This window comes from Camponotus vicinus, unplaced genomic scaffold (genome assembly GCF_025532165.1).
Source record: "Camponotus vicinus isolate PSW18456_S1 unplaced genomic scaffold, iyCamVici1.0 SCAF_7, whole genome shotgun sequence".
Taxonomy (NCBI): domain Eukaryota; kingdom Metazoa; phylum Arthropoda; class Insecta; order Hymenoptera; family Formicidae; genus Camponotus; species Camponotus vicinus.
Window position 1 is genome coordinate 9,098,145 of NW_028141979.1, and position 27,002 is coordinate 9,125,146.

The 27,002-nt window shown below is 27.1% G+C and overlaps 2 protein-coding genes across 2 annotated transcripts in view; both read left to right on the forward strand.

The window, feature by feature from the left end:
- Nucleotides 1-9,131, forward strand: part of LOC145975232 (aminopeptidase N-like) — an 11,927-nt gene extending 2,796 nt beyond the window's left edge. The window contains exons 5-12 of the mRNA XM_083105570.1: nucleotides 258-408; nucleotides 1,785-1,866; nucleotides 4,590-4,951; nucleotides 6,429-6,706; nucleotides 7,924-8,120; nucleotides 8,293-8,640; nucleotides 8,729-8,798; nucleotides 8,944-9,131. Of these exons, the coding sequence (XP_082961696.1) occupies nucleotides 258-408; nucleotides 1,785-1,866; nucleotides 4,590-4,951; nucleotides 6,429-6,706; nucleotides 7,924-8,120; nucleotides 8,293-8,640; nucleotides 8,729-8,798; nucleotides 8,944-9,069 (1,614 nt within the window). The 3' untranslated portion in view covers nucleotides 9,070-9,131. The remainder of the gene's footprint in view (nucleotides 1-257; nucleotides 409-1,784; nucleotides 1,867-4,589; nucleotides 4,952-6,428; nucleotides 6,707-7,923; nucleotides 8,121-8,292; nucleotides 8,641-8,728; nucleotides 8,799-8,943) is intronic.
- Nucleotides 9,132-14,368: 5,237 nt separating this feature from the next.
- On the forward strand, nucleotides 14,369-24,597 carry LOC145975233 (aminopeptidase N-like). Its single transcript, XM_083105571.1, has 11 exons — nucleotides 14,369-14,874; nucleotides 14,982-15,479; nucleotides 15,606-15,792; nucleotides 16,173-16,323; nucleotides 17,677-17,758; nucleotides 18,958-19,313; nucleotides 19,941-20,218; nucleotides 23,384-23,580; nucleotides 23,747-24,076; nucleotides 24,165-24,234; nucleotides 24,431-24,597. The coding sequence occupies exons 1-11, from the start codon at nucleotides 14,375-14,377 to the stop codon at nucleotides 24,554-24,556; spliced, it is 2,775 nt and encodes a 924-aa protein (XP_082961697.1). The 5' UTR covers nucleotides 14,369-14,374; the 3' UTR covers nucleotides 24,557-24,597.
- Nucleotides 24,598-27,002: the final 2,405 nt, after the last annotated feature.

Consider the following 27,002-nt stretch of genomic DNA (forward strand, 5'->3'; position numbering starts at 1 on the left):
AAGAAATGATCCAAATCTTTCAAATTTCTAGAAATCCAGTAAAAGAAATTTAATAGGATCTGAATATATATATATATGTTTATATATTTATTTATGTTTATATATATAAATTACCGCAGAAATGTATATTTACACACTCAAATACACATAAATACTTCTTAACAATAGCACATAATAATGCCAGTTTTGATATCTACCAGAAACTTTTTCTTTTTGATTATTTATGATTAGTTATGATTATATCGAATTGATTATAGGCTCTGCCAAATTCCCGGATGATGGATTTGTTTGTAGTTCAAGTTCAACATGAATTACTCTATCTAAATGCTTATGTTGTTATAAATTCTACTATAGAATATAATAGTTATGCTGAAAATTATTTACAGTCTTCTCTTTCTCAAATCAAAGGTATGCATATAACATTGCATAATTAAACAATTAATTAATTAGAAATTTCTGAATGTTAATTTCATAGAAAATGAGAAAAGTCATTTATAAACAAAAGACCATGTACGATTCTTATGGAAATTGAATTTTGAAGTTTAGTGAAATTTGCAGAAACTCTGAAAATAATTAGTTTATGTGGCAAATCAAAAGTTACGATAAGCGCGATATCGTTTGATGATGCCGTTTCGTCACTACAAGCGTTCAAATGTTGAAATAAGGCATTATTTCAGTACTGAGAAAAAATAAATAATACTACTGAGGGAAAATAAATAATGTATTTAGTAGAATCACAGACACACATTTGATTACTTTTATTAATATATAGATATTATATTTACATGGAAAAGATATACATATATGTATATATAGGGTGTCCATAAAGTTCCCATCCACTATGTTTCAGAAACGGTTCAAGAATTACGAAAAACCATGAAACAGGTGTTCAATTATTTTGAGAGGCTAGTCTATCAAAGAAAAATTAAGAAAATTGTACCCCGTCCCCATCCGAAGAAGAAGACTTTGGAAAAATCCATATATTACTATACTTCTAACTAATTATATTTTATCAAATATCAAATAGGATGCTATGGCGACAGCGGCGATACGTCGATACACACATTTTTTCTATGTAAATATATTAGTAAAATGTATTAATAAAAATGATCAACTGTTATTTAATTCTAACATATTATTTACTTTTCCTTAATAGTATTTAAATATCGCCTTATTTCGATATTTGACTTGTAGCGACGAGACGTAGCGACTCCATCAACCAATATCGCATTTATATTTTGACATTTTTTTAACTTATTTTGTTTTCACATAAACTATTTATTTCTAAAGTTTCGGCAAATTTCATCGAAACTTAATTTCCATAAGAACCGTGCAAGGCCCTTCATTTGTAAAATTTAATTTTATTATTATTATTTTTAATATATTTTATTATAATATTAGCAATAATAATAATGAGAAACATAAGTAACTTTAAATTTAATTTTTATATAATTTTTGCATAAGTTTTTTAAATTACAAATATATATGTTTATCTAAGACTCCAAAAGATCATGATAAAACATGAAACTATCCGATTCTTTATAATTGTCTAATTTATTATTTTTATGAATATTTAATCAATCACTATTTATTTATTATTTTAAATTTTTTCGTTCAAATGTATTTAACAATCTTTCATAACTGTTTACTTTGATTTAATTACACAAACTTTGGGTGTGATATATTTAGTTTCATTAATTACGAATATATTCACAAACCTTTATTGCGCATTGCACAGTAAAGGCATTTTAAATATAGTAAATTTCTTTTCTTTTAAATTATAGGATCCATTATATGGCGCATGTTAGAACGAACATTGCCACCTTATATATTTTTAAAGGGATTTGAGAAATATTTAAATAATCAGTAAGTATAATGTATTGTAATGTAATAATATACATCATAGAAGAAAATCGAAATATATAATAAATTGAATAATATATTTATTTGTAATGTTTAAATTGTTAAATGTTTAAAAAATAGATATTTGAAATCTCACATTTATGTTATTTTATATTACTGTTATTTTATATTTATGTATTTTTGTGGAGATTGCAAATTTTACCTTGAGTTTCTCTTAATAAATATATAATAGAGATTCATATTTTCTAAATAACAAAAAATTCAAATTGAATAATTTCGAGAATCTAGTTTTACGAACAATATATAAACCCTCTAAAATCTTTGTAATATAAAAATTAAAATTATTATTTATTTAGTCGCGCCAAATGCTGACATAATTACACAGGACCACAAAATAAAATCGATGGAAGGTTCCATGGACCAGACCTAGTGCATAATATGTTTTTGGAGTCGCTGAAACCGAATCTGCAACCTATTTTTCTCTATCACGTCAGCATTTTTCCTAACCTCAAAAAATAGCTAAAAATGGTAAAATCCAACCTTATCAACCATGAAACCTCATTTAACCTTATAACTTTATACCCTTGTAACCCTTTAACTGTAAAAACGATAACTAATAACCCTAAATCTCATAACCTAAAAGTCATTAACCTCAAAACCCTAATTCTCAAACCCCAATAACCCAATAAACGCATGAAACAGCAGACATGTGAGATTCCAACCTAAATCTTGGATAATATTAATCTTAAAACCCCACAACCCTATAACCCCATAACCCTACGAGCCTGAAACGCAACTTCGGAAAAATTTATACGTAAGATTTTGACTCTGAATGTTACAGAGTTCAAACTCCATAAACTAACATCTTTATAAGTCCATCAACTTTAAATCTATAACCTTAAAACCTCATAACTCTATAACCTCACAATGCAGCATCAAAAGAACCCGGTAAGAATACCCGATAAGGTCACTTGTGTTACTTTTAACGAGAATTTCGTCCAGGGCATTGATTTGTAGCTGCATTTGAGAGTTTCAAGATTGTAAAGAAGATGTAGTTTTTTTTATCTTTTAGATCGAAGATTAAAGTTTTATCTGTAAGTCCTTTTGATGCTGCATTGTGAGGTTATAGGGTTATGAGGTTTTAAGGGGGGTTATAGGGTTGTGGGGTTTTAAGGTTAATATTATCCAAGATTTAGGTTGGAATCTCACATATCTGCTGTTTCATGCGTTTATTGGGTTATTGGGGTTTGAGAATTAGGGTTTTGAGGTTATGGACTTTTAGGTTATGAGATTTAGGGTTATTAGTTATCGTTTTTTACAGTTAAAGGGTTACAAGGGTATAAAGTTATAAGGTTAAATGAGGTTTCATGGTTGATAAGGTTGGATTTTACCATTTTTAGCTATTTTTTGAGGTTAGGAAAAATGCTGACGTGATAGAGAAAAATAGGTTGCAGATTCGGTTTCAGCGACCCCAAAAACATATTATGCACTAGGTCTGGTCCATGGAACCTTCCATCGATTTTATTTTGTGGTCCTGTGTTATTAATAAATACAATATATGTATATTAACATATAATTTTTAGTATATATTTTTGATAAAAATATTTTATTTATATATTATTTATATATTTCCATTTAATATACAGGGTGAGCCATTTTAATTAACGCACGCAATTATTTCGGAAACAAAGCATTTTAGAGAAAAATGTTTCAGACAAAAGTTGTTTGGTTTCGAGGGGGCCATAAGAGGGTATCATTGGATTGACCTTGAAGAGTTATTTGAAGGCCACATGAAGGTCACCTTCAATTTCTTAAATGGAACCTACTATTTGTCATTGCATATTCTTGTAGCTTATCTCGAGAGCTTTCCAAAACACTATAATTAAGTACCTTTTCGTTAAGTACTTTTTGAGTTATGAGGCTTGAAATAATTTCTTAATTTTACATAAACCGTAAAATATCTTGTAAAATATTCATTTTTCGATTATCTCACCTTAATACTTTTACGTACAAAATAATGAGAGGAATCAACTGGTGTAAAGAAAACACATAGTTGTTTTGAAGAAAAAATATGTAATTTGCAATTAACAATTTTATATTTTTTCTTAATAACAACTATGTGGTTTCTTTACACCAATTGATTCCTTTCATTATTTTGTACGTAAAAGTATTAAGGTAAGATAATCGAAAAATGAATATTTTATAAGATATTTTACGGTTTATGTAAAATTAAGAAATTATTTCAAGCCTCATAACTCAAAAAGTACTTAACAAAAAAGTACTTAATTATAGTGTTTTGGAAAGCTCTCGAGATAAGCTACAAGAATATGCAATGACAAATAGTAGGTTCCATTTAAGAAATTGAAGATGACCTTCATGTGGCCTTCAAATAACTCTTCAAGATCAATCCAATGATTCCGTCTTATGGCCCCCTCGAAACCAAACAACTTTTGTCTGAAACATTTTTCTCTCCCGGGCTTGGTTTTCGAGTTATTCTCCATTAAAGGTTAAAATGGTCCACCCTGTATATATATATATATATATATATATATATATATATATATATATATACAATTATATTAAATTTCATAAATTTCTATCTCTGTAAGAGTTACTTTATAGATTAACATACGATAATAAATTTTGTAAATTATGATTTTCTTCTTTAATATTTATTTATCAATTTTAATGTAGTGTTAAGATTATCATAATGTTAAATCTTATAGATTCCGTGAGTCTGAAGCAACAACTACCTATCATTTATGGAACGCTATGAGATCTGTCATGATTGAATTGAATTCCAAGTATGATTTTAATATAAAAGACACGATAGATTCGTGGATTATGCAGAGGCGTACTATCGTGTTGAAGGTGACGCGAAATTATTCTACTGCTCTTCTAACCGTATCAGTAGAATTTTACAACAAATTAGATGAGAAACAATATTATATACCTGTTACTTATACTACAGAATCGAAACTCGATTTTAATGTAACTTGGACGAATTTTTGGTTAACATCATGGCGTTCAAAAATCGAACTCTTTTTTGAGAAAAATGAATGGATTATTTTCAACTTACAACAAGCTGGTAAATATTGAATAAAAAATTTATCTTTATTGTTCATTTATGATACGTATATATCATTTATATATATATATATATATATATATATATATATTTCAAGTATATATAATTTAGTACATATATATTATGTCTGTAAAAAACCACTTTATATTAGTACAAAATTCATTACATATTCAAATTCTCAAAATTGTTTCATTATTATTTACACACACACACACACATAAATATATATATGTATATATATATATATATATATATATATATATATATATACAGGGTGTCCTAGACCACCCGTACACCCCTTTTCTTTCAAAAACTAAGCATTTTAAAGAAAAACGTTTTCGACAAAAATTGTATGGTTTTGAGGGGAACATAAGATGGTGTCATTGGTTTGACCTTGAATGGCATCGTTAAAGTTAGGTCAAGGACACCTTTAATTTCTTAAATGGAACCACCAATTTTTTATTGCATATTCTTATAGCTTATGTCGAGAGCTTTCCAAAACACTATAATAAAGTATTTTTTCATCAAGTACTTTTCGAGTTATAAGGCTTGAAATAATTTCTTAATTTTACATAAACCATAAAATATCTAGTAAAATATTCATTTCTCGATTATCTTACCTTAATACTTTTATGCACAGATCAATGTGAGGAATCAATTGGTGTAAAGAAAACACATAATTGTTTCGAAAAAAAAAATGTAATTGTTAATTGCAAATTACATTTTTTTTTTCGAAACAATTTTGTGTTTTCTTTACACCAATTGATTCCTCTCATTATTTTGTACATAAAAGTATTAAGGTAAGATAATCGAAAAATGAATATTTTACTAGATATTTTATGGTTTATGTAAAATTAAGGAATTATTTCAAGCCTTATAACTCGAAAAGTACTTGATGAAAAAAAACTTTATTATATTGTTTTGGAAAGCTCTCGACATAAGCTATAAGAATATGCAATAAAAAATAGGTGGTTCCACTTAAGAAATTAAAGGTGTCCTTGACCTCACCTTAACGATGCCATCCAAGGTCAAACCAATGACACCATCTTATGTTCCCCTCAAAACCATACAATTTTTGTCGAAAACGTTTTTCTCTAAAATGCTTAGTTTTTGAAAGAAAAGGGGTGTACGGGTGGTCTAGGACACCCTGTATAATATATGTATATAGTATATTTTATATATATATATATATATATATATATATATATAATGTAAGATATAAAGATATTACAAGAATATTGAAATTTTACCAATATATTTGAAATTTTGATTTCTTGCTATAATATGTAGAATTCCTGATACAGCCTTTATGTTAAATAATAAAAACGGAAGATGTAAACATCTCTAATTATAATAATATATTAAATTTATTTATAATAATCGAAATATCTTTAATATCTCTCGAAAAATACGTTTAATTAATATATATAATTTCAAAGTATTTAATAATCGACAAAAGTAATTTATTTTATAACAGGATATTATCGCGTCAATTATGATACTGCGAATTGGCGAAAAATTGCACAATACTTAAATTCTGAAAAATATAGTAATATACATGTTCTCAATCGCGCGCAAATCATCAATGATGCGTTTCATTTTGCGATAGAGAAGAAACTTGAATTCTCCGTATTTTGGGAACTCGCTTCTTATTTGGCACAAGAAAGAGATTATATAGCATGGTATCCTATGTTCAAAGCATTTGAATTTTTGTCGAATATCTTCCCATTCTTGGATTTTTATCCTGAATTCAAGGTACTATATACGGTTTATATATATATATATATATAAACAGTTTTTTATAAAATACCGTTCATTACACCAATTATTTCTACATAATACAACGATTTCGTATCATAATAATGAATTTTTAAAAAATAGATATATGTAATAAGCTGAACAAAAAATTAATTATACATTATTATTTATTTTTTTCTTCTTTCAAAAGTCAGAAATTTAAATTCAAAAGACCCTTATATATGTTTTTTTTCTTTAAATTTAATATAATCACATTTCATAAATTTTTAATTTTTATAAAGTTGTTTTCCTATAATAATAATATTTTAGGATTTATGTGCTAATTGATGATCAGTTATGTAATTAATAATGAATGTTTTAGGAAATTATAGAACACAGTATAACAATTATCTTTCTTACGTTAATTTTCTTCAGTAGTATTAGAACGTTTACGATGTTAAAAATATACAAACATTTTGCAGAGAAATTGACTTATATAATTTTAGGATAATTTTTTTACATTATATAACACATAATAATTTAATATATAATAATTCACTTGTAAATGCTTGTTTTATATAAGAAATTAATATTTAAAGTTTAAAATACTTAAAACCTATATTTGATATGCACAGATTTAAATTAAGAAAATAACTCATCATATATCAAAATCGATATATCAATCGATACATCAATATGCACAGACTAAAATATATATACAGAGTGTCTCGTAAAATATGATCGCGCGTACCTCGACTCTTGTTTTTTCATGGCTATGCGATACTCGCCGCTGACACACCGCGCATATCTTACGATCTAGCCTCGCGAAACGCGCGTTTATTCACATTTTTAATTAATATTTCAATAAATTATTGCGAAAAATTGCAAAATGGTAAAGGACCATTATGTTGAGTTTATTGCGTTTTATCCACTCACGAGCGTTAGCGCAATCTTATAAAACACTTTGTATATTGATATATCTGTATTAAGAATCCTTTAGATCATATAAAATCCATACCTATTTAGATGATAAAATATAATTATATACACAATTATTCACACACAAATAAGAAATTTGTAAATTTGGCTATTATGGTATTGATGCTACGAAGTCACATAAATATTAAAGAAATATAAAGAAAATTATCTAGGAAAAATGTTTATTTGCGCGTACATTATATTTGTTCTTGTAAATAATGATTAAACTAAATATAATGATACTTATTAAATTTTAGGGCGTGCTAAAGTTTGATTTTATGCGAAATTATAGATTTAGTAACTGGAATCTGTATGACGAAAATAACATTAACGATCATACTAAATGTTTAAAACAAGAACTCGCAAAGTGGGAATGTATTATAAGTGATTTTCCTTGCGAAAAGAAATCTACGCGTCATTTGAAATGGCATCTAGCAAATCCTGAAGAAAACAAGTAATTCTTTTCTTAATATTTGATTCTTTTTATAGGAATATTTTTTATATTTTGCATATGTTTGAGAAATCAGTTATCACTTATGTCAATAATTATTTATAAGACATTAAAGAAACTATTACCACAATTTCGTTAGAAGATATTTATTTCTTTCCTGGACTGTTTTTTGTAGACTTTTGCCTGGACGGAAGAGGTGGACATATTGTAATGGTTTGAAAATGGCAGATCGTGATACATGGAATAAAGTTTTTAATGATCACATGAAAGAAAATAATAAAATATTAGAATGTTTGGCTTACAGTAAAAATTCTGAAATTATAATCAATTATTTAGAAATTATCACAAATACTGTAATAATTCGAAAAATTTCAAAACCTTTGTATAATCAATCTCATCTTCAACTTGAACGGAGAGAGCGAGCTTATGCCTTAAATGCTAATATTTTCCTTTCTATTCTTGAGAGGAATACTAAGTACATGCTTACAAGTTTATTAAATAATTACAAAATAATAAGACACAGGTAACGATATTATTTAATAAAGATATACTACACGTAGACATGAAGATTTATTGAATGAATTATAAATGTACTGTTTTATTCTTCATAGGAAAATCAATAATATTGTGACATTAATTGTTATAATTAACAATGCTTATTCTAAGGGACAGTTGGATGAGGTAAATTTTAAATAAATCAAATTTCTATATTTTATATAATATTTTTCTATAATTCTGTTCATAATGATACTCTGTATTTGTGACAGTGCAATTATTAAATACGAAATCATTTATTAATAATAATTATTAAAATAATCCATTTTAGATAAAGGAATTTGTAAAAAAGGAGTTAAAAAATTCAGTCATATCCAATATTGAATACAAGATAGAAACACGCTGGTCGGAGATCGAAAAACAGATAAATTATTTTCGATCTTTATTTAACAATTGAATAACTAAATCTTGAAGACATTAACTGTTTAGAAATTAAAAATGCGGCATAAATGATTGTAATAATATTTATAAATGTATATACTTAATTATTCACTAATGTCATACAAGAATTAATAATTGTTTAATTGTATTTAATCAATATAATATTATAATTGTACAATATAATATTAAAAATATTGTGTATGTATAATATTGTATAAAAATATTGTATTGTATAATATTGTATAAAAATATTATATTATATTACAATATAATTCATATTATAAACATTATATATATTTTTAATATTATATTATATTACATATTATATTGTATTACTTTTCTGTGTTACAAATTTAATACATAGATATTGATTATATATTTACGTGTGTTTATTTTACACAGATACGTACATATGCAGGATGTTTCCAGTATCTCAGAACAAAATAAAACCATAAGTAGATCTCGCTAAACTGAATTAAAAAATCCTATACTATTTTGCAAGAAACCACGTAAAATTTCGAGATATGAATTACAAAATATTTAGTTACAGTGGGACGACCTTTCTCGTGGCGCGCTTCTAGTCACGCGCATTGACCGATCTTTTTTAAATAAGATGTCGAAATTTTACGTGGTTTCTTGCAAAATGATATAGGATTTTTTAGTTCAGTTTAGCGAGATCTACTTATGGTTTTACTTTGTTGGGAGATACTGGAAACACCCTGTATATATTTGAATCATATACTACAATATTAATTATACAGAAAACTCGGCTCTAAAAGATGCTTCTTTTTTAAATAAAAAAAATTTCGCAGAAAATATGAAAGTTTTTTAAAGTATTGTTTTATTAGCAGCTTTATTGCATATTAAGATCAGATAAATACATTTAAACTCTCGTGTGCATTCTTTTTTATCTCAGAATATATTAAAATGTTGAAATATCATTGAAATGTAAAAAAGTAAAAAAAATTTAATTTCTCTTTCTCCCCCCTTGCTTTCGCTTTCCCTTTTTAACTGGTTTCCATATTGTAATAAATTAATAATCACTAATATGTTCCGATCCGAATCGTCATCCATAACAACTGTATTATTGTGCATTATAGTTGAATTAAATTTTACTGTAATTGTATTTTTTTTATACAGGGTGATTCTGAACATACATTTGTCTTTAAAATATCAAATTCTTGAATGAATTCTAAGACGATTTTTTCTCTTGCAAAATTTTGCCCGAGTTTAGTTTTTAAACTATAAAGGAAAATAGTTAACTAATTGCGGAACGAGTACGAGAGATAGGCAGGGATGGCGCGATATAGGCGATTACGTGGGGCGCTCGCCGCGATCAGCTGATTGCTATACGCGATGAGTGTAGCAATCAGCTGATCGCGGCGAGCGCTCCACGTAATTGCCTATATCGCGCCATCCCTGCCCAGATAGCAAGCACACGTCATTTTGACGTTTTAAATTGGTCATTCGCTGACTATTCTTGACGTCACGAGCTGACGTTTTTATAACGTAAAAGTAACGGTCTAATGTCACAGATTCTTGACGTCGTCATGACATGTACCGCATTTTGATGTCATAAAATGTACCATATTTTGACGTCTTTTTCTCATCATAATAATATATTTAATAGCGTTGTCGAATAAAGCAGATTAACCGATTCGAGAGCATCATTGAACAATTACAGCCACTCTATTCTTCAGAGGATCGATTAAACTGCTTTATTTGAAAACGCTGGAAAACACAAATATGGTAAGAAAATAGGTCACAAGTTTTATATTGTTATTATTTTATTTAAACATAAATAAAAAAACTTACTTCTAATATCATATAAAATTTCAAGTAATGTCTTCCGTTGCCTGCGTTTTATAAAAATATATTTTGTCAATTAACTGTATTATAAAAAGATTCTAAAAAAATATATTTTTAAAAATATAAACTTAAATTTAAAGGCTATAAGAGCTAAACGCGGATGATAGTGCGTAAGTTCAACGAGAAAATAAGTTTTTCGTTGAAACTTATTTGTGTGCACAGGGCACAAATTTTCTTGGTACGATACCAAGCAAATTTAAATAATTCTCAATTCGAGAATTTATTTAATTATCCCTCTTTCCCCCCTGTAATGTTGTAGGCGAGAAAAATATCGGGCCGAAAGTCGCTGAATCGGGAATCGAACCCGAGTCTTTCGCTTGCCGGGCGACTGCTCTTACCACTGAGCTATTCAGACCCCTCAACTCGATACTTCTCGGTCGCCTACAATTATATACAGCAGGGGAAAGAGGGATAATTAAATAAATTCTCGAATTGAGAATTATTTAAATTTGCTTGGTATCGTACCAAGAAAATTTGTGCCCTGTGCACACAAATAAGTTTCAACGAAAAACTTATTTTCTCGTTGAACTTACGCACTATCATCCGCGTTTAGCTCTTATGGCCTTTAAATTTAAGTTTATGTTTTATACACAGAGCCTAATTTCTTATATAGTTATTTAAAATTCACGCCGGCGGAAGATGGCGTTATTCTTCAATTTAATATATAATTGTAGGCGACCGAGAAGTATCGAGTTGAGGGGTCTGAATAGCTCAGTGGTAAGAGCAGTCGCCCGGCAAGCGAAAGACTCGGGTTCGATTCCCGATTCAGCGACTTTCGGCCCGATATTTTTCTCGCCTACAACATTACAGGGGGGAAAGAGGGATAATTAAATAAATTCTCGAATTGAGAATTATTTAAATTTGCTTGGTATCGTACCAAGAAAATTTGTGCCCTGTGCACACAAATAAGTTTCAACGAAAAACTTATTTTCTCGTTGAACTTACGCACTATCATCCGCGTTTAGCTCTTATGGCCTTTAAATTTAAGTTTATGTTTTATACACAGAGCCTAATTTCTTATATAGTTATTTTAAAAATATATTATTTATTTAAAAATATTTATTTAAAAATATATTTCTAAAAATATATTATTATAAAAAATATATTTTTTGGCACTTTAATTACACTCGATTGATACAGCTAATATTTTCACTGTGCACTAATTTAATGAACATTTGAGTGGTTAAGCAACATAAGTCGTGCACAGATAAACGTATGCGTCGAAAGAAAAATGGTTAAAGTTTAATCGCGAAAGTCATGTTATATAAACTATTTAAAAAAATTTTTTTATGAGATCGATGTACTAACTAATCACATTAATAATAAAATAATCGTCAGTTCATGACTGAAATATGACGTCAAAATAATGTTATATCAAGACGTCAATATGAAGTCATGTAACAAATAAGTCATTTTGACGACATATGACCGAAAATGACCAGTTTGGAACGTCAAAATGACGTGTGCTTGCTATCTGGTTGCCTACCTCTCGTATTCGTTCCGCAATTAGTTAACTATTTTCCTTTATAGTTTAAAAACTAAGCTCCGGGCAAAATCTTCTGTATCTTGTATAATATAATAATTATCGTACTCACATACACTTGGTTTAATAAGATTGTTTATTCGAATTTAATTGTTCGAATTAAATTATATGCTTATATACATTTTACTAAAAATAAACTATATATACAGGGTGTCAGTGCAATTTTCCGCCAAAAATGACCATAAGTAGATCTCGATAAATTAATTAAAAAGTCATGTACCATTTTGAAAACCATCACGTAAAATTTCGAGATATTAAATAAAGAAGATCGGCCAATACATGCAAGCGCGATTATGATTCTTCAATTAATTTTCTCTCGCGAATGGTTTTCTAGAAAAATTGTTTCTACAAGTCTTTTAAATAAAACATTATATATGAAAACGTAATACAAAAACTAAAAGAGTATATACCTATTGACTTGTGTTGATGCGTAAGATATCCTATGCTACGTATAATCAAGATGATATTTATATAACACTACGTACCTTCTATACACTGTCATGTATGCCGACAGAGCCGTCAGTTTATAACAATCTCTTGAAGCGATAAGTTCGCGATTGAATGCTTTTGGTGTTAAATCTCGTATTAAACCTGGCTGATTCAACTAATAGGATATAAGGCATTAAATATATAATAAAATATTTATCTTTCTTTCTTTAAATGTGCATACAAAATTGCGTGGAGTAACAGGTGACGCTTCTATTTTATAAAAGACATTTTCTTTAATTTTCAAATCGACTAACTCCTTTTATTGTAAATATTATTTCTATCTTTTGCATACATTAGTGTTAATAGAAAAGAAAACATTTATTGTAATAGCATGTTTCGACCATTTTGAAATATAGAAAATGTAAAATCTGTAAGCTAAATTTCTTTTTGACATTATAAAATTATGATGTAATTAATTTCTTATTATTGCTATAAAATTATCAAAGCTATAAAATATTATCTAATTATCTAAGCTATAGCTATAAAATTATCTATCTTAAAAACGTATAATATTACCTGTGTTTTGTTTTTAAAATATTTTTTATAATGAATGTCTAGGACCAGTAGGATATGTTAATTTGAATGTGTAATAAACGAATAAACAACAAATAATAAAAAATTAACATTTTATTCAATTAACATTTTTATTCAAAAAAATGTGTTATAAAAATATTAACATAATTGTTTTTAGAATTTTGTTCGAATGTTTGATACAATTTTCCATATTATCAAAATTTCAAATATTTGATGATATTTGATTTCCGTTCAGTGTTTGTTATGTCTTTAATACATTTCTTACTTAAGAAACAGATTGATCTTGAAAATAACATGTTAGTAAACATATAGTCCATATCATGTATAAAATCGCGTTGTTCAGAATATACCTTTATTTCTCATACATTTTAATTATAAGCATTAAAATGTATGAGAAATGAAGGTATATTCTGAACAACGCGATTTTATACATGATATGGACTATATGTTTACTAACATGTTATTTTATATTTTATATATATATATATATATATATATATATATATATATACATTGAAATATGTAATTGCACTAGGAGAAATCTTAAAGATAGCTAAATTGAGATAAATAAGAGTTATGTTTATTGTGCTTGTCTTACTGGAATTATCTAAGTACATCCTTTATGTCTCCTAATATTCAAATCCAAGAAAAATATTTCATATGTCGTTTCACTAAGTTTTATATTTATCTTTTCTAATCATTTTTTTATTTATTAAACTGTATTATTATAATTCTTTTTTAAATTAATCGTATTTTCTTATGAAGCGTTTAGTAAATTCTCTTGAACGTTTTTTCACACAATAATCGATTTTATTGCATAATCTTTGCAAATACTTTTGTTTTTAATGAAGAAACGTTTTTTATAGATATCCGAGTGAAATTCAACATGACATTCTTAAAACTATTACTAAGTAATAGTATAATATACCTTGCCATGATGGCAATAGCGAGTCCTGTGCATGATGAAGAATCAAAAATCAAAGGAATCGATGAAGAATCGAAAACCTTCCGCAGTGTATTAAACAATAAATCAAGCAATATAACAGATTATATATTTCCGTTACATTATCATATGAAGTTAATGTTACACAATGATTATCTCTATAGCGAATGCAAAATCACTTTAAATATTTCTTATGCAAAACAATACATAAGTATTTATGCACCGGATTCAATGCGTATAATAGAATCGACATTAAGGAAAATTAATAGTAGGATTTATGAAACAAAAAACATAAGTCGTGGTGAAAACAATACTGTTTTGCTCGATTTCGGTGATGTCTTGTTGTGTGGACTGTACGATCTGTATATAGACTTTATAATCCCAATTAATATCGCAAGAGAGTCTTTCGGAACTCCGTACATAAATAAAGATGGAGAAATAGAGTAAGTAGAAGAATATATGAAATATCAAATTGTACATTTGTGCATTCTACGCTTACAATTTATCTAAAATTAGTCATTATCTAAAATATATCATTAAAATACGGTAGGTGGTTAATCGCAACAGTTAGCCAGCGAAGAAACAGCTATCAAAGGAAAAAACAGCAAATATTTCCATATTGGGACAAGCCAGAATTAAGAATTACTTTTATTATTTCCATAATGCATCATCCAAAATACAAAGCTTTGTCAAATATGCCGATACGAGATACTGAATTGACGAACGATAATATGATATGGACATACTTTCACGAGACTCCTTTGATCTCCATAGATAGTGTAGCATTTCTGGTATCCGGTTTTCATGAGATCATCCTCTCGGATGATGAAACAATTCGTTCATCCATATGGTTCAGACCACAATCGGAACCGCATCTAGAATTTGCGAAAACTGTTATTATTTCCGTTAGTGTATATATGCGTAAATGGAATATTTTCGAAACAGCACTTGAGGACATCTCTGTTTTATTTGAGAGCAAAGTGGATCATGTTGCAATCCCGGATTTACAAAAAGAAATCGTACATACTTTGGGTTTCATTTTTTATCGGTAATATATATAATTGAAAATAGATATATTAACTATTTTAATTACCTATTATATTATAATCTATTTACATAAGAGGTTATATTAATATCCAAAATATTTCATACATATAAGTATAATTATTTTTAGAGAAGCAGATATTACTTATAATGAAGAATTAGATCCTGTCGCATACAAAACGATAATTGCGCGCTTAATTGCACGTGGGATGATACAAAAATATATTAGAAATCAGTTCAGACCAACTTACTTAAGGCGTCATAAATGGTTAAACGAAGGATTTAATATATTTTATCAAGCATACATTATCGACAAGGTTATTTTATTATTAACGCTATTTGAATACGCAGTCAAATGATTAACAGTTTAGCAATGTAGATAATTGTTAAATATTTGTGCAAATATTCTGTTTTATTTCTTAATTATAAGAAATGATAAGAATCCAAGTCTTTTAAATTTCTAGAAATCCAGTAAAAGAAATTTAATGAGAACTAAAAATATGTAATTATATATTAAAATCGCAGAAAAATATATTTACGCACTCAAACACACATAAAAACTTTATTCTTAACAGTAGCATATAATAATGCCAGTTTTGATATCTACCATGGTAGATATGCAGTTTTTGATATGTACCAAAAACTTTTTCTTTTTGATTATTTATGATTAATTATGATTATATCGAATTGATTTTAGGCTCTGCCAAATTCCCGAATGATGGATCTGTTTGTAGTTCAAGTTCAGCATGAATTACTCTATTTAAATACTTATGTTGTTATAAATTCTACCATAGAATATAATATTTATCCTAAAAATTATTTACAGTCTTCTCTTTCTCAAATCAAAGGTATGCGTATAACATTGCATAATTAAACAATTAAATAATTATAAATTTCTGAATGTTAATTTCATAGAAAATGAGAAAAGTCATTTATAAACAAAAGACTCGGTATGGTTCTTATGGAAATTGAATTTTGAAGTTTGGTGAAATTTGCAGAAACTCTGGAAATAAATAGTTTATGTGGCAAATCAAAAGTCACAATAAGCGTGATATCGTTTGATGGAGCCGTTTCGTCACTACAAGCGTTCAAATGTCGAAATAAAGCATTATTTCATTACTACTGAGGAAAATAAATAATACATTATTGAGTAGAATCACGCACAGTTTATCATTTGTATTAATATATATAGGTAATATATTTATGTGGAAAAAATATACATGCATGTATATATAGAGTGTTCATAAAGTTCCCATCCACTATATTTCATAAAGGGTTCAAAAATTACGAAAAATCATGAAATAAGTGTTCAATTATTTTGTGGGGATAGTCTTTTGAAGGAATTAGGGAAGTTGTACCCTTCCTTCATCCGAAGGAGGAGACTTAGGAAAAATCCATATTATTATACTTTTTTTAACTAATTATATTTTATCAAATATCAAATAGCATGGCGACAACAGCGGCGATGCAGCGACACACACATTTTTTCCATGTAAATATATAAGTAAAATGTATTAATAAAAATGAACTGTGTCATGATAATATATTATTTACTTTTGCTTAATATCGCCTTATTTCGATATTTGAATAAATTGACTTGTAGCGACGAGATGACTTCATCAACCAATATCGCATTTATATTTTGACATTTGTTGAACTTTTATGGCGTTTTCAGATAAACTATTTATTTCCAAAGTTTCAGCAAATTTCATCGAAATTCAATTTCCACAAGAACCGTATGAGGCCCTTCATTTGTAAGATTTAATTTAATTATTATTATTTTTAATAGATTTTATTTCAATATTAGCAAGAACAATAATAAGAAAAATATCTAACTAAAATTTAATTTTTATATAACTTTTATATAATTTTATAATGCATAATTTTGTAAATTACAACTATATATGTTTATCTAAGACTTCGAAAAATCATAATAAAATATAAAACGATTTCTTATAATTGCTTAAAAAAAAATTAATTTTTAACAAATATTTCATCATTCAGTATTTATCTATTATTATAAATTATTTCGTTGAAATGTATTTAACAATTTTTTATAGCTGCTTACTTTGATTTAATTACACAAATTTTGTGTGATATATTTAGTTTTATTATTTACAAATATATTCACAAACTTTTATTGCGCATTTCAGTAAAGGGATTTTAAATATATTAAATTTTTTTTCTTTTAAACATTATAGGATCCATTATATGGCGCATGTTAGAACGAACATTGCCACTTGATATATTTTTAAAGGGATTTAAGAAATATTTGAACAATCAGTAAGTATAATGTATTGTAATATAATAATATACATCATAGAGGAAAAGGAAATCGAAATATATAATAAATTTAATAAGATATTTATCCTATTGTAATGTTTACAAAACATAGATATTTGAAATCTCAAATTTATACTGTTATTTTATATTTATGAATTTTTGTCGAGATTGTGAATTTCAACTTGAGTTTTTTCTAATAAATATATGATAGATATTCATATTTTTTAAATAACAAACAATTCAAATTGAATAATTTCGAGAATCTAGTTTTACAAACATAGAATATAAACACTCTAAAATCTTTGAAATATAAAAATTAATTTATTATTTATTCAGTCACGACAAATGCTAACATAATTATTAATAAAATATATATTAATATATATTAAATAAAAATATGTACATAAAATATAAATAAAATATTTTTATTAAAAATATGTACTAAAAAATATATATTACATATATGTATATATGTTTTTATTATTTTTGTATATGTTTTAAAAATAATATATATATATATATATATATATATTTTATTATATTTTTATAACATAAAATCCACGAATCAATCGTGTATATTATATATATATATATATGTATATATATATATATATATATATATATATATATATACAGGGTGTCATGAAAGTGAACATGACTTTAAAAAATTAAGGTAGATTGGCTCAAAATTAGAAGAAAAGTCTTGTACAGTTATGCAATATTCGCAATAATTAACGAGAAATAAATTAAAGAAGATCGGCCAATGCGCGTGGCTAGAAGTGTGTGGCGGTGAAGGCAGTCTCACTGTAACATAATGACAGCGCGCGGTGAAACGGTGATTGGAGAGGGGAAGAGCCTTTGCCGCGCGCTTACACGCTCATCGCTCCTGGCCACGCGCATTGGCCGATTTTCTTTAATTTATTTCTCGTTAATTATTGCGAATATTGCATAACTGTACAAGACTTTTCTTCTAATTTTGAGCTAATCTACCTTAATTTTTTAAAGTCATACTCACTTTCATGACACCCTGTATATATATATATACAATTATATTGAAATTCATAAATTTCTATCTCTGTAGTTACATTATACAGTAGATTAAAATACGATATTAAATTTTTTGTAAATTATGATTTTCTTTTTAAATATTTATCAGCTTTAATATAGTGTTAAAACGATCATATTGTTAAATTTTATAGATTCCGTAAGCCTGAAGCAACAACTTCCGATCATTTATGGTACGCCATGACATCTAAGATGATTGAATCGAATCCCGAATATGATTTTAATATAAAAAACACAATAGAATTGTGGATTATGCAGAGATGTTCTTTCGAGTTGGTGGTGACGCGAAAATATTCTACTGTATACGTATCGGTACAATTTTACAACAAATCAGATGAAGAACAATATCATATTCCTGTTACTTATACTACGGAGTCGAAACTTGATTTTACCGTAACTTGGACGAATTTTTGGTTAACACCATTGCAGTCAAAAGTGCATATCAATCTTGAAGAAAATGAATGGTTTATTTTCAATTTACAACAAGCTGGTAAATATTGAATAAGAAATATTTATATCTTTATTGTTCATTTATATATATATATTTCAAGTATATATATTTTAGTACATATATATACAGGGTGATTCTGAACAAACGTTTGTCTTTAAAATATCAATTTCTTGAATGAATTCTAAGACGATTTTTCCTCTTGTAAAATTTTGCTCGGAGCTTAGTTTTCAAACTATAAAGGAAAATAGTTAACTACTTACGGAACGAGTACAAGAGGTAGGCAGGGACGGCGCGATACGTGGAGCGCTCGCCGCGATCAGCTGATTGCTATACGCGATGACTGTAAAAATCAGTGTGTGTGTGAGAATGTGTACGCACGTGAGGGCGAAAATTTCCTGACACCCTGTATAATATAAGATATTACGAATAATATTACAAGAATATTGAAATTTTAACGATATATTTGAAATTTTCATTTCTTGCTGTAATATGTAGAATTGCTGATACAGCCTTCATGTTAAATAATAAAAACGGAAGATACAAACTTCTCTAATAATAATAATATATTTAATATCGAAATATCTTTAACATCTCGAAATATGTTTAATCAATATATATCATTTCAAAGTATTTAATAATCGACAATAGTAATTTATTTTATAACAGGATACTATCGCGTCAATTATGATATTGCGAACTGGCGAAAAATTGCACAATACTTAAATTCTGAAAAATATAGTAATATACATGTTCTCAATCGCGCGCAAATCATCAATGATGCGTTTCATTTTGCGATAGAGAAGAAACTTGAATTCTTCGTATTTTGGGAACTCGCTTCTTATTTGGCACAGGAAGAAGATTATATAGCATGGTATCCTATGTTCAAAGCATTTGAATTTTTGTCGAATATCTTCCCATTCTTGGATTTTTATCCTGAATTCAAGGTATATATATACATACAGGGTATATATATATATATATATATTTGGGTATATAATATATATATATTTGAATTTAAATTTCTGACTTTTGAAACAAAAAAAATAAATAGTAATGTATAATTAATTTTTTTGTTCAGCATACTACATATATCTATTTTTAAAAAATTTATTATTATGATACAAAATCGTTATATTATGCTTAAATATTTGGTATATTGGATGGTATTTTATAATAAACTGTTTATATATATACAGGGTGTCCTAGACCACCCGTACACCCTTTTTCTTTCAAAAACTAAGCATTTTAGAGAAAAACGTTTTCGACAAAAATTGTATGGTTTTGATGGGAACATAAGATGGTGTCATTGGTTTGACCTTGGATGACATCGTTAAGGTGAGGTCAAGGACACCTTTAATTTCTTAAATGGAACTACCTATTTTTTATTACATATTTTTATAGCTTATGTCGAGAGCTTTCCAAAACACTATAATAAAGTATTTTTTCATCAAGTACTTTTCGAGTTATGAGGCTTGAAATAATTTCTTAATTTTACATAAGCCATAAAATATCTAGTAAAATATTCATTTTTCGATTATCTTACCTTAATACTTTTATGTACAAAATAATGAGAGGAATTGATTGGTGTAAAGAAAACACATAATTGTTTCGAAAAGAAAAATGTAATTGTTAATTGCAAATTACATTTTTCTTTACGAAACAATTTTGTGTTTTCTTTACACCAATTGATTCCTCTCATTATTTTGTACATAAAAGTATTAAGGTAAGATAATCGAAAAATGAATATTTTACTAGATATTTTATGGCTTATGTAAAATTAAGAAATTATTTCAAGCCTCATAACTCGAAAAGTACTTGACGAAAAAATACTTTATTATAGTGTTTTGGAAAGCTCTCGAGATAAGCTACAAGAATATGCAATAAAAAATAGGTGGTTCCATTTAAGAAATTAAAGGTGTCCTTGACCTCACCTTAACGATGCCATCCAAGGTCAAACCAATGACACCATCTTATGTTGCCCTCAAAACTATACAATTTTTGTCGAAAACGTTTTTCTCTAAAATGCTTAGTTTTTGAAAGAAAAAGGGTGTACGGGTGGTCTAGGACACCCTGTATATATATATATATATATATATATATATATATATATATATAATTAATAATACATTATTATTTATTTTTTTTTTTCAAAAGTCAGAAATTTAAATTCAAAAAAGGCGCTTACATATGTTTTTTCTTTACATTTAATATAATCACATTTCATAAATTTTGAATTTTTCATAAAGTTATTTTCCTCTAATAATAACTTTAGAATTTATATGCTAACTAATGATCAATTATGTAATTAATAATGAGTGCTTTAGGAAATTATAACACAGTAAGAATTATCTTTCTTATATTAACTTTCTTCCATAGTATTAGAATGCTTACGATGTTAAAAATGTACAAATATTTTGCGAGAAATTGAGTTATAATTTTAACATAATTGTGTTACATTATATAACACTTAATAATTTAACACATAATAGTCCACTTGTAAATGCTCGTTTTATAAAAGAAATTAATTGATTTAAAATTTCAAACACTTAAAATCTATATTGATATGCCACAGATTTAAATTAAGAAAATTAAGATTAAATTAAGAAAATACCTGATTATACATTAAAATCATCGATACATTAATATGTATAGACTAAAAGGTAAATGTTTACTTTATGTCACACAGATCGAAAAATTTTTATTTTCACATATGTTGTAGAGGATACATTCCTAAGTAATACATCGTTTGAATTTTGTGGCGCTTTCTCTTCGTTCCTGAGATATGCAATTTTAAAATTTTATACTTATTTGTATCATCTTTTCGTTACTTTCTAAATATGTTTATATTTTTCTGTTTACATCTGAGGTCATCTTTCTGAATAACTTTTAGAAGGTTTTAGCCGCTTATTGTTATTTATTAAATAGTTATTAACAAAAAAAGTTTCAAGAATACAATATAATTTTACCACATCATGTATGTTTAAGAAGAAATATAGGCACACACACACACACACACGCGCGCGCGCGCGCGCGGGAGGGTGCAAGGAGGGCCTTCGGCTTCCCCTCTCGCAACCACCCCGCCGGTAGGGGACGCATTGCGAAGAGTTGAGTCACAATGGATATACATATGCTGTAAGTTGTAAAGCGAGGTCCACCTTGACTACCGACGGGGTGGTTGCGTGAGGGGGGGCCGAAGGCCCCCCTTGAACCCCCCGCGTGTGTGTGTGTGTGTGTGTACACATACATTTCTGATATTTCTATAGCTTAGCGACATGGAAGTGACATGGAAGTCACAACGAGTAAACGTAAATAAAAAAATATAAACACACAAAGAAAATATAATATGAAACCGTGTTGAGCAAATGTAAACAAAAAATGTAAACACATAAATAGGATATAACGAAAAGATGACATGAAAGTATGAAACTTCAAAATTGCATATCTCAGGAACGAAGAGAGAGCGCCACAAAATTCAAACGGTGTATTATTTAGGAATGTATCCTCTACAACATACGTGAAAATAAAAATTTTTCGAGCTATGTGACGTAAAGTAAACATTTACCGACTAAAATATGCAGAGTGTTTCGTAAAGCTTGATCGCGCGTGCGTAAAGCTTGACTCTTGTGTTTTCATTGCTATGCGACACTAGCCGCTGACACATCTACTGCGCATACTCTACGATCTAGCCTCGCGAAATGCGCGCTTATACACATTTTTAATTAATATTTCAATAAATTATTGCGAAAATTGCAGAATGGTAAAGGACCTTTGTGTTGAGTTTATTATATTTAGATATTTATTATTGCGCTTTACCCACTCACGAGCGTTAGCTTATGAACCACTTTGTATATCGATATATATGTGTTAAGAATTCATTAGATGATATAAAATCCATACCTATATAGATGATAAAATACATACACAATTATTCACACACAAATAAGAAATTGGTAAATCTAGTCATTATGGTATTGATGTTATAAAGTCACATAAATATTAAAGAAATATAATAGAAAATTATCTAGGAAAAATGTTTATTTGCGCATACATTATATTTGTTCTTGTAAATAATGAATAAACTAAATATAATAATACTTATCAATTTTTAGGGCGTGCTAAGGTTTGATGTTATGCAGAATCTTACATCTAGATACTGGAATCTGTATGACGAAATTACCATTAACGATCATACTAAATGTTTAAATCAAGAACTCGCTAAGTGGGAATGTATTATAAATGAAAATCCTTGCGAAGAAAGGTCTAGGCGTCATTTGAAATGGCATCTAGCAAATCCTAAAGAAAACTTGTAAATCTTCTTATAACGTATGATTTTTTTTTATAGGGATATTTTTTATATTCTTCATATGTTTAAGAAATTAGTTATCGCTTATGTCAAAAATTATTTATAAAACACTAAAGAAATTATTAACACAATTTTGTTAGAAGATTTTTATTTCTTTTCTGGACTGCAGAATTTTGCCTGGATGGAAGAGGTGGACATATTGCAATGGTTTAAAAACGGCAGATCGTGATACATGGAATAAAGTTTTTAATGATTACAGAAATGGAAATGATACAATTTTAGAATGTTTGGCTTACAGTAAAAATTCTAAAATTATAATCAATTATTTAGAAATAAAATTATCACAAATTTTATTCGAACTCAATCTATCTGATCATCAGCTTAAACTAATGAAGCGAGCTTATGCCTTAAATGCTAATATTTTTCTTTCTGTCATTGAGAGGCACACTAAATACATGCTTACAAGTTTATTAAATAATTACAAAATAATTAGACACGAGTAACGATATTATTTAATAAATATATACCACACATAGACATGAAGATTTATTGAATAAATTATAAATGTATTGTTTTATTCTTCACAGGCAAGTTGATGATATTGTGACATTAACTGTTATAATTAACAATGCGTATTCTAAGGAACAGTTGGATGAGGTAAATTTTAAATAAATCAAATTTCTACATTTTTTAAATTTTTATTTTAAAATTTATATTTCACTATAATTTTTATAAATTTTATATAATATTTTTCTATAATTCTACTCATAATGATACACCGCATTGTGTGACAGTGCAATTATTAAATAGGAAATCATTTATTGATGATAATTATTAAAATAATCCATTTCAGATAAAAAAATTCGTAAAAAAGGAACTCAAAAATTCAATCATTTCTAATGTTGAATACAAGATAGAAACACGCTGGTCGGAGATCGAAAAACAGACAAAATATTTTCGGTCTTTATTTAACAATTGAATAACTAGACTTCTAATACATTAAGTGTTTGGAAATTATAAATACAGCATAAATGATTGTGATAATATTTATAAATGTATATACTTAATTATTCACTAATGTCATACAAAAGTTAATAATTGTTTAATTATTTAATTAAATATTAATTGTATTTAATCAGTTTAATATTACTTGTACAATATAATATTAAAAATATTGTATTGTATAATATTGTATAAAAATATTGTATTATATAATATTTTATAAAAATATTATATTATTTATATTAATATTATATTATATAATTCATAATATGAATATTTTTAATATTATATTATATTACATATTATATTGTATTACTTTTCTGTATATTACAAATTTAATACATAGATGTTCATTATATATTTACGTTTGTTTATTTTACACAGTTACATACATATACATAATGTTTCCGATATCTCGCAACAAAGTAAAACCATGAGTAGATCTCGCTAAACTGAACTAAAAAATCCTATATCATTTTGCAAGAAACCACGTTGCTTTATTAGCAGCTTTATTGCATAGTAAGATCAGCTAAATACATTTAAATTCACGTGTGCATTCTTTTTTATCTCAGAATTTATTAAAATTTTGAAATATCATTGAAATATAAAAAAGTAAAAAAAATTTAATTTCTCTTTCTCTCTCTTGCTTTCGCTCTCCCTTTTTCACTGGTTTCCGTATTGTAATAAATTAATAATCACGAATATGTTCCCATCCGAATCGTCATACTTAACAACTGTATTATTGTGCATAAAATTCGTATTAAATTTTACGGTAATACAAAAACACATGCAAATTATCACGTTGAACACGTTAAATTATTTATTTATATCGCGCACTAATATATTAATCATATTATAATCGTTACAAATCTTTTCTTAAATATATTTAAGTTGAACTTATTTAACTTGTAAAAAATGCATAAAAATATGCTGATCAAAACAGAATTAAAGAATTAAAATCTCGAATTTAAAAAAATATGTAAGCTTATAAAGCTATCACATTATATAAATATGTTATCGAAGAAATGTCAATAGTTATCGATCTAAAAATGGTACCAAAAATATCTCGCGATACTTAATACTTGAAGAAAAATAGTTTACACTTGTATCGCACTTATATTGTAGTTACATTTTTCGCAATGCGGAAATCGGAGGCTGCTTGACCGAATCATCAATATTCGAGTATCAATTTCCCATTTGCATTAATATCGACGATATACGCTGCTATCAGTATTTGAGTTCACGAAGCCAAATCCTCACGGATAATCCTAATCGTCGAAATGATGCAACGTATTATCTGTTAATCCCGCACTGGACGCCTACGATCGAATTAGATTGACGTCGTTTAAGATTTATATCTGGCCATGAAAGAGATTTTTATATCGGATCGCGAGAAAGAGGGAAAGGAGAGCTCGGAGGAGTATACATTGTGTATGCGTTTAAAATTTAATTTTTAAATGCATTTTTAAAAGTCAACGAAAATCGAATCAGCTGAGATAAAATCTGATTCTCTTATTTATATTTTAATTATAAAGATAATGGAAATATCAATAAGTTAAACAAAAATTAAATTTTACAATTTAAAATCAGAGATTCTTAATATATCGCATTCTTTTCTTACTTTATACTTTGATATTATTTTATCATATATTTAAATTATTGTAATATATTTCTTATGTAATTCTCATAATTATTATATATTTAAGAAAATAAAGCGAGAATAATTTGCTTTCATCTAAGATATTACGATTGAAGACACGTGAAGTATCAAGATTAAAAATTCTACTGGAATTTTCACAATTTTCAAACATAGGCAGTTACACAGTTCAGTATATTGTGCATTATTAAATTGGAAAATGCAATCATGCTCTTTAGCAATACCGTATATTTGCTGCACAAAGTAAAACGCTAAAAGTCGTAAAGTGGCTGGGTTTGCTGTAATTCTAATTTTTTTTATATATGTATTTTTTTAATATATATATATTTCTCTTTTCTATTTGGAAATTATCCTACCTTATTATCGTACCTCTTGTGCAATATGTATTATCAAATTTCTTTAAAGATGTTACGCATTTTCTTTTGTATTTTGTATAATAATTATCGTACTCACATACACTTAGTATTAATGAGATTGTTTATTCGAATTTAATTATTCCAATTAAATTATATGCTTATATACATTTTACTAAAATTAAACTATATGTACAGGGTGTCAGTGCAATTTCCCGCCAAAAAAAACATAAGTAGATCTCGATAAACTAACTAAAAAGTCATGTACCATTTTGAAAACCACCACGTAAAATTTCGAGATATTAATTAATGAAGATCGGCCAATACATGCAAATATAAGCGCGATTATGATTCTTCAACTAATTTTCTCTCGCGAATGGTTTTCTAGAAAAATTGTCTTTAAAAGTCTTTCA